The 9,534-nt window shown below is 39.6% G+C and overlaps 1 protein-coding gene across 5 annotated transcripts in view; it reads left to right on the plus strand.

The window, feature by feature from the left end:
* cenpe (centromere protein E) overlaps window positions 1–7,853 on the plus strand; it is a 29,630-nt gene extending 21,777 nt beyond the window's left edge. For 4 of the 5 annotated variants that reach the window (XM_029497161.1, XM_029497164.1, XM_029497163.1 and 1 more), the window contains exons 40-52: window positions 141–362; window positions 459–539; window positions 790–984; window positions 1,088–1,297; window positions 1,485–1,697; window positions 2,096–2,299; window positions 5,247–5,423; window positions 5,592–5,680; window positions 5,783–5,877; window positions 6,021–6,156; window positions 6,237–6,553; window positions 6,640–6,678; window positions 7,186–7,853. In XM_029497161.1, the coding sequence (XP_029353021.1) occupies window positions 141–362; window positions 459–539; window positions 790–984; window positions 1,088–1,297; window positions 1,485–1,697; window positions 2,096–2,299; window positions 5,247–5,423; window positions 5,592–5,680; window positions 5,783–5,877; window positions 6,021–6,156; window positions 6,237–6,553; window positions 6,640–6,678; window positions 7,186–7,265 (2,058 nt within the window). In that variant the 3' untranslated portion in view covers window positions 7,266–7,853. The remainder of the gene's footprint in view (window positions 1–140; window positions 363–458; window positions 540–789; window positions 985–1,087; window positions 1,298–1,484; window positions 1,698–2,095; window positions 2,300–5,246; window positions 5,424–5,591; window positions 5,681–5,782; window positions 5,878–6,020; window positions 6,157–6,236; window positions 6,554–6,639; window positions 6,679–7,185) is intronic. The other variant, XM_029497165.1, reaches the window with a different exon arrangement.
* Window positions 7,854–9,534: the final 1,681 nt, after the last annotated feature.

Below are 9,534 nucleotides of genomic sequence, written 5' to 3' on the forward strand. Positions count from 1 at the left end.
ATTAAACAGCAGCCATTGCATAGCTGCATATATTTTGCAAGTACAAAAACAGCTGCAATAGGATGTGTGGATAACTACCTTTTTAAGATGGAATTGAATAGATCTTTCAATGATACTTTGAATTTTTTCTTTCATAACAGATGAGAATTTTAACTGACAAATTGGAGTACACTGAAGCAGAAAGAGACAGTCTACGTGCCGAGAAAGAGGACAGCGCTCACAGCTCCACAGATGAGCTGGAGAAGCTGCTCTGCAGAGTGACCTCTCTCACTCAGGAGAGAGATCAGCTGAAGGAGACGCTGGAAGGACTGGGACAGGAAAAGCTGCAGCTTAGTGCAGAGCTGGACGTCAAGATGGAGATGGTATCTTTTTGCAGTTTAGAGTGATTGTGGTTGCTTGTCCAGCAGCTGTTATTTAAACAACCACATCTGTTAATTTATACTCTCCTCCTACTCAAGATCTCAGCCATCCAGCAAAAGCAGCTGAACCTGTTGCAGCAGTCCAAGAGTGGAGAGCAAGATGCTAGGCTGCAACAGGAAGTAAGTCCAAGTATTTACTGTCAAAGGCCTGAACTAGTGCAGCAGGCACATTCACTCTCTTGAGTTAGGTAAGAATATTGTTGCCCTCTCATGCTCATCTGGATTACATCAGAGCCAATTAGCACATCGTTAGTAGGTATCTTCCCAGGTTTAGCAGTCACTGCTCAATTGGTGAGCTGAACCAGCAACTGATGATAAAGGAACCTGAAGTTTAACATGTATAACCATATATGACCTGATATCATTACAGGAGTTCTTCAGCGGTTTCAAGCACTTTATTGATACATGTTCCAAGTATACTGCCACACCCCTGGACAAGGCCCTGAGAGTGCAGTGTTACCTGAAGCCTCATCATCTGACCTCTCTTCCCAAACCCACCATGATATCCTACAGCACTGTCTGTCAGCTGGGACTTGAGTCAATTCAGAGTCTGGGAAACATAACAGTAAAAATCTACTTTTTTTTTTTCTCCCCCATTTGAAGTTTCAAAAAAGTTTTGTGCTTTTGATCAGATGGTAACCTGGATACCAATGCTGCCTGTTCCCCAGGTGCACCTACAATGTAAAGCCCGGGGCTACAGGAACCTGTTTGAGGAGCTGGTGAAGAAAGATTTGGCTGTATTTGAAGAGAGGAGGCTGCAGGATTTGCTTCTGTGCAGAGCACAGACTCCAAGCTTTTCTGTCAGAACTGAGGACTTCAGCACACTGTGGGAACACAGACTGACTGAGCTGCTTGACAAGAGGCAGCTCTACCAGCAAGTGAGAACTCCTTCAGCCTTTTCCAAAGCTTAGACCTCAAACCATCTGGATCCATGAGTCCATGAGCAGTAGGAGGATTCAGTGATGCACAGATTACTGTCATTTTATCAAACCTTCTGTGATGCAGAATACCTGATCTTGCCTACATTACTTTGCTAAAGCTTTTACCACTCTTTTGGTTTTGTAGAAAATGGCTGGGATCCTGGAGAAGCTTTGGGCCAATATAAGATCTTATCCAAGTGAGCTGGCAGCTGAGATCAGAGATAGGGAGAGATTCAAGGAGCAGATACAGGTAGTGTTTACCACCCAGCCAATCAGCTTCAACCGGCTGGACACCATCTTAAGTCAGGAGCTGGAGCGCAGGTCTGCAGTTGTAGACAGCAAGAAGACCACTTTGCAGGTAGGAGTTTCATAAGCATCTCATCCACAGACAGGTTCTGTTGGTTACTCTACAGTGCTGAAGACAGTTTTGTAGGGAATCCAGATAAAAGAATTTTTGTATTTGCCTTAAACCACTACATGGGAAAAGAGCTAACAAACCACCAATGACCAACTCTTTTACTACAAGTGCGTCTTTCCCTGAGACACGTAAATTAATCTGACAAGTCTACACTCAGATATACAAATGCAATTTGTACTTTAAAATCTAGATATTTTTTTTTCCCCCGTTGTGACTCCGGGGAATATGTTTGAGAGGGTTCATATGATTGAGCTGATAACAACTTGTCATGGTTTTCTATAACTGACAAGTAATTGCTGCAGCATGATTGTCTAATGTGTTGTGTGTCCCATGTGCAGGCCATAATTGGTGAACACAGTGGTGTCTTTGAAGAGCTGAAACAGCTGGAGGTTGAGGCTTATTCTCAGCTCACTGAAGAGAAGCGTAAGAGCCATAGTCTGCTACAGGCACTGGAGGGAGCTTTTCTGAATACAGAGGACTCTCTGCTGAAGGACAACCAGCAACTTGTTCTTCAGCTCCAACAAACCCAAGAAAAAGTCATAGTATGTTTTGCTTTTATTTGTTAGCTATTGAATTTCCTGTTCTTCTCTCTGGGCCCAGTCTCATGGTCTAATGTTCTGAAAATCTTTTGATCTACCTTATTTGCTGAAGTGACTTAAGACCTAAGAAGCGCTCATCAAGATTAAGCTGTTGTACACCAGAGCAGGAAAACACTGTAGCTGTGCAAACTGCTCTTGTCCTAGGCTAGCTTAGCTTGCCAGCAGCATGGAGATCACACACGAGAAGCTTATCACTATTAGTCTCGATCAGTATAGTTGATCAAGAATAATAGTGATCTTCACTCTTTTTAATGATACTTAAATTACAAGAGAAGACAGAAAAACTGAACAATCAAACAAAATCAGAAAGAGATGACAAAGCGAGGTCTCCAACTCACATGGCCCAGTAGCAGTGTCCAGCATCTAAGTAACTGCTTGTATGCACATTCAGCTCAGTGAGGATGCACAGATTGACAAACAGCTACATGCATTCTGGGAGCTTGAATCCTAGGACATCACAAGTGAGAAACCTAGAGGATATCAAATCAAATCTGATTTATTTATATAGCGCCAAATCTATATAATCTATATAGAGCAGGTCTAGACCAAACTCTTTATAAAATGATTTAAAGAGACCTAACAGATCTTGCTTGGCCATTAAGAGCTTTATATGTTAACAGAAGGATTTTAAATTCTACTAAGCAAAATTCTAATAAATTAAATTCTAAAAATATTCTGTATTTTACCGGCAGCTAACACAAGAGAGATGCAATCTCTTTTCCTAGTTCCTGTTAATATTTGTGCAGCAGCATTCTGAATCTACTGAAGGCCTTTCAGAGGTTTGTTTCGACATCCAGATAGTAATGAGTTACAGTAGTCCAGCCTAGAAGTTACGAATGCATGGACTAATTTTTCTGCATCCACTTGAGACAGGATATCTCAGATTTTTCCTAATGTTTCGCTCGTTGAAGAAAGCTTCCCTACAGACCTGTTTTATGTGAGGGACACAGGACATGTCCTGGTCAAAAGTTACTCCAAGATTTCTTACAATGGAGCTGGAGGCCAATGTAATGCCATCCAGATTTTATTAATTTAATCCCCCAGTCAACCTTTGGGTCAATTTGACCCTATACAATGTTTATTGTTCAAAAAATGTAGTTTATTTTATTTTATTTTATTTTATTTTTTTTTGGCTTCATATTTCATGACATTTCCAAATTTGAGGGGGACAACTGAGCAGAAAATTCTAATGATATTTTTTCAATTTTCTGTAAACATTTTGCACGTATGAGTAGCTATGTTTACATGCGCAAAATTTCTTCGATCTGATTACAGTTTGGATCAGAGCATTACTGTTTACATGGACCCAAAAAAATAGATCTGATCGTGACTTTTGTTTACAGGCATCTCATGTTTGAACATGCACACTTGTCTGACATTTAGGAAGCAGTAGTAGAAGTTACTTCTGATGCAAACAAACACTGTTTCATGTTTGTGTCTGACACAGACCAGTTCTGTTTAACTCGCGCCATGTCTTCCACTAGCTGTAGTAAAGGCGTAAATACGTTTTGTTGACATTGGGCTGGCGTAACATTTATAGATAAGATAACTTCTAACATTGGTAAGTGTTTACAACCCACCCATCTCGATTGGAATTTTGATCCCTTTTGAGGTGTGGTCAGGTCAGAATCTTCCGATTGGCCGTTTGGTTTACATGAAGCATTTTCATTCTGGTCATGCTTTTAATCTGATTACTTGTGTCCATGTAAATACAGCTAGTTTTGCTCTGGGGTCAATTTGACTTAATGAGATTTTCTGATGACTGACGACAACTATGTTCCTATAGAAATAAGCAAATGATAGGTCAAAGAGTCACCAAGACCAATTGGGTTCATCCTTTTGTGGTCATTAATGTGGTCAGTAAATCTGAAAAGATTCTTCTTTTCTAGATGCATTCTTTCTACTTTGAAAGTTTGGCCTGTTCGTGGAGCTACAGGAAATTTTCATTATCAAGAGATTATTTATGTATCAATGATTAAAACAAAGTCCCTGATACAGAAACTTGGTCAATAATTTAAATTACTTTTGGAGGTAGATATCCCTGGGGTCAATTTGACCCCAATGATTAAATGTGATTGTTAATTGTTACATTTGAGGATAAGAGGAGGGTTGCAATCATATATAATAAACTATCCCAGTGCTTTTAGGGAATTGATATTTAAGGTGCAGTGTTGGTTATTCATTGAATATAGAGCAGGACAAGTTGTCAGACCATTGGCCTCATTTTATAATAAATCTCTTTCCATAGAGAGATGTACTCTCCACTCAACAGATAACTACTCATTAGTTGACAATTAAAAGGTGTTGTTTCAAGAATAAAGCTGATGTTAACAAAGTTTGTGTGTACTTAGAGATGGAAGTCTAACACAGACACTAGAGCTGCTGTGTCTGTTCTGAATTCTGTCAGTCTTTGTTTCCATTTTGCATCAGTGGTTCCGTGTCATCTACAGATTTGCCATATTGTGTGTGTGTGTGTGTGTGTGTGTGTGTTTTTGTTTTGTTTTTTTTGCGCATGAGACACCCACATGTAACAGCTACTGTTGCTGTAATTTTGACATCATACCAGCAATATTACACAAGCTGTCACATACGGCAACTTGTTTGATATGAACATTGACATAGGGACTGAGGTAGTAATTTCAGACATTAGTATTAGTAAAAATGATATATAAGTATATTCTATCAGTTTCATGTGGAGCCAGAGGAAAAAAAATAATAATTTAAATGAAAAGGACATTAAGGTTTCAAGAAAACTATGACAATGACAGACTGACATATTATTTTTCCTTGCTTCTGTCTTGCCTTGCTGTGCTTCTTGTTTCATCTCTAAATGGCCTGATTAGGAGCCTGTTGATCATCAGCTGGTGACAGATATTTCTTTGTTTTTCAGGCTCTGTGTTTTCAGAATGAACAGCTGGAGGAGGCTCAGATTAATGCCAACCACAGGCTGTCCAACCATAAGCAGGCCACACAGCTACTGCAAACTGAGCTGCAGGACAGTCGTACACATCTGGAGGAAAAGGAAAACATTATCCAGACCTTGAAGAGCAAGTTGCAGGAATCTGAGGTTAGCCTAAAGACCATCAGGTCATCAGAGCATCTTATCTTTGAAAGCCTTGTAGAAATCATCTGATGTGATGCTCAGACATTTTGCATTAGTCATTAGTTTTTGTTTTTTTTCTGTTTCCAAAGCTGAGAATTTAGTTTTGTTTTGTGTTTTGTTTTCCTGTATCAGAAAAATGCAGCTGAGCTGGAAAAACTCCAAAATAAACAGTTCAAAAAGGAGGTTGAACTGAATTCAGCATTTGACAAGCATCAACAAGAGTAAGTGCGTTTAGGATTCTTTTTAATCATGTTTGCTCTTGTCTCACTTATAGAATCACACTAAGAGGAAGGTTTGTTTGTGATTCACGTTGTTCTTGGCAGGATCCAAAGAATGACTACAGTGCTGCAAGAAAAAGATGATTCATTGCGGAGGATGAAGGAAACCTTGAGGAGAACACAGCAGCAAGAAGAGTCATGTAAGTGGGCAGTGTGTGTTTCTTTCATTATACAATTGATTGTTGTCAAGTAGAGAAGTCGGATCTCTCCTTTACCACATTCAGTTCAGCTGTGAGTCTGAGTCTTTCTGACAGTAACGCTAATGTAGTGGTTTTGAATTCAGTCCTGCAGGGTGAGGATCTTCATGCTAAACTGACCAACCCCAGAGGTTTGTTGATCAAAAGTAGCATCCTGCTTGAGAAGAATAAGATGGTGGAAGAGGTCAAGCAGCTTCAAGGGAAAATATCTGAACTGGAAAAGTAAGACTGTCTGGGTGTTGTACTCCTCTTATACATGTGCTTTTGGTCCTGTTCTGACATGCATCCATTTGTCTCTGGAGCTTGGTGTCCTCTCAGCAGGCAGACCTCAACAAGTGGAAGAACAGAGCCATCAAACTTAAGGACAAGAGCAAACCTGAAGCAGGTGGGCCTTCATCCCCCTGCACTCCCAGAAAGCAGGGCCTTCCACTCACTTCAGACTCCATCATCATCAGCTCACCTAAAAAGTTCCTGGTTACCCCCAAGAAGATCCTGGACTCTCCCAGAAACCTTGACTCACCCAAAAGCATATTCTTTGATTTGGGTGGGAGCTCAGAGTTTCTGTCCAGAACCTGTCCCAAGCAGTTCTTTGACAATTCCAGCCTTGGCACCATCCCAGGTAAGAGACCTCCATAGTTCCCATACATTTGACATTTTCCCATGAGACAATGTGAACACCTTTTAGACCAAAATTGTTTCTTCTAGAGGTCTCCCATGTTCCTGATGCTCCAGCTGCAGATAACGGTAACTGCTGCAAACTCACTGTTTGAAGGGCTATATTCACAGAAAATATGGTTGATGAGTCTTCTACTCAGCCATAAATTATGAATGATGCACAACTTCCTCGATTGATAAAATTACCCCCCCCCCCCCCACCTTTGAGGAGTCATTCACTCATTGCGCTTTAATACATTTCGGGATATATATATATATATATATGTATATGTATGTATATGTATATATATGTGTGTGTATATATATATGTATGTATATGTATATATATGTATATATGTACGTATATATATGTATGTATATGTATATATATGTATATGTGTATATATATGTATATATGTACATATATATACATATATATGTACATATATATATGTATGTGTATATATATGTATGTATGTATATGTTTTATACCCCTGTGTAAAACATGGGAAATATATTGATTTCAGCATTGTAACCCGTCCACAAAGGACGTGGACGTGCAGTGTAGGATGGTCTGATAAGTGTGTTTTGTTGCAGATGGTGCTCTAGGTGCAGCCAAGCAGGAGGAATGGTGGCCTCAGTCTCCAAAACAAGAGGACATGTGTAAAACCCAGTAACATCCACCAGTGCCATACGTTTTTTTTTTTTTTTGTTTTTTTTTTTTTGTCTACCTTTTATTCTTTTGTATAGAAATTAACAATAAATAAACTCTGTGAAAAGATTAATTCATTTATTCAGAATTATTAAAAGGCCAGCTAAAATATTTAACTCCATGAATGCAATGTCAAACTATTTCCATCTGAATCACAAGGTGGGTACCAACTTCTGGCTAAACACCAACTCTGAGTCACTCATAACACAACAAACTGGACAAAGTCTCTCCGCAGTAATCACTCCGTGTTGTGGTACTGTTGAAACAGTGAATGACGTTGAGAAAAATTTGAACTGGTTGTATCACAACCATAAAAGCACCAAAAGTGTATTGCTTGGCAAAAGAGTGGAGCAACAATGCATTGTTGCTTACATGCATTAAAGCAGCTAGTAACATAATTTGTGACATATAGACATGCACACATAAAGCAACCAATTAAGTCAAAATGAGCAAAGAATATATTGAACAACTTTTAGTGGCTGTCTTTTATTGTCTTTTTATAGTCTTTTATAGATGTGTAATATTAAATCTTTTCTGTTTGTAGCCTTTTATGCGTCAGTAAATATTCTGATCAGATTGGAGTCCCTATTGTCTGTTTGATTTCCTCGTTGAAGTAATCGCTGACCTGGAAGTATCTGAAGTTATCCTCTCTTCCCAATCTGTAAGATTTAGAGATATTGATGAAGGACTCAAGGGCTGTCCTCGTCAGTAATAGCGCAATAGGCTGTTATACCATTTTGTGCTCACTACCTAAATCGCTTATCTAGACCAGATGGTATGACTAAGGTTAAGTCAAATATTTTTTTTAAATTCAATAATCTGTCGTCCTGGTGGCATATATACATTTAGCCAGTTGTCTTCTTTATGCTCTATCTTGCCTTTGACTACTATATAGCGACCTTCCTTGTCTTTAATTTGTGCAGTTAGCCGAAACAAATTTGAAGGAGAGTAAAATTGCCACTCCTCTCCTATGCCCAGATTTGTGAGAGGAAAAGAAAGTTTTCTCAAATCCATCTTTTTTTTTTTAGTTTTTCGTGTTCTGAGTAAGAGAGATGTCTCTTGCCAAAAAGCGACTTGAATATTTTCCCTTTTAATTTTGGTAATAAATTTGCTTCTTTTCACTGGGTTGTGTAATCCAGTCACATTCAGTGTTATCTTATATTCTTGATAGTCCATTCGCTTTGTTTCTTTGTAAAAAATAATGGCCTGTTGCAACCTCAAATATATTACCCTTGAACATAAGTAAAAAGAAGTGGTGGAATATGAATAATATAGAACACAATGAGAATACAAGAAGTTGACTTCCACAGGAGAACTTGTACACTCCTAAGAAGTGAGGGGGAGAGCCATCTTAGCAAAAGGGCCCCCGCTCTGAAGTCACAACAGTGACTTTAAATGACATAATGCTCTGTTACTATGGCAGACATTCCACTGGGCCACTCCCACTATCAACAAAACTGCTTATCTAAACGTCATTGTTTAAGGCAGAGTACAATATGAGGGAGAAGAGGATTGCAGTTGTTACAAGTAATTTATTAATCATCAAGTCACTTGATGTGGCTGAAGGGGTTCAGCCACATTTAGATCCTGGTGTTAACATCACTTCTCCTGTGGTTTGTGGTGGAAAATGCGCAGTTTCTCTTGTATCTGTTCTGGGCGGGAGGCTTGCTGATGATGCTTGTCTCCAGCCCTCTCTCATGCTGTGCTGTGAGGTCTCGGAGCTGAGCTGTGCTTGCCTTGGTCAATGGGGAACCCTCTTTCCTGCAGATCATCCGCTGCTTTTCTTGCATCGTTATAAATCCTGGTTCCAGCATCCAGAAACACCTTCAGCTTTGCTGGTGGGGGGGCCTGGAACTGCATGTCCTTCTCTTTGAGCACTCTTCTTAGTCCTGCATAAACTCTTGCGTCTTTGTAAAAAACTTCCTTTTTCTTCCCAGCAGATGACAGGAGCTGTTCTGTAAATTTAAGCTCCTGGAAATTAATTATTAGGAACCTTGGCGGGGCATCCCCAGGCAGTCGGACCCAAAGGTCTGTGGCAGCGCTATATTTACAGGACAGGCTGAACATTGGCCAGCTCCAACCCCAGAAATGTGACCACAAAGTTCTTTCCTCACCTTCAGGAATCTCATAAATGCATTTTTGACAATTATTTCAGCATAGATCAGACTGAGTATAGCTCACTCTTCACATCAGTGCAGATTGCCTTAATTTCGTTGTGGATACTAGCTAGTAGG

This window comes from Echeneis naucrates, chromosome 24 (assembly GCF_900963305.1).
Source record: "Echeneis naucrates chromosome 24, fEcheNa1.1, whole genome shotgun sequence".
Lineage (NCBI taxonomy): Eukaryota > Metazoa > Chordata > Actinopteri > Carangiformes > Echeneidae > Echeneis > Echeneis naucrates.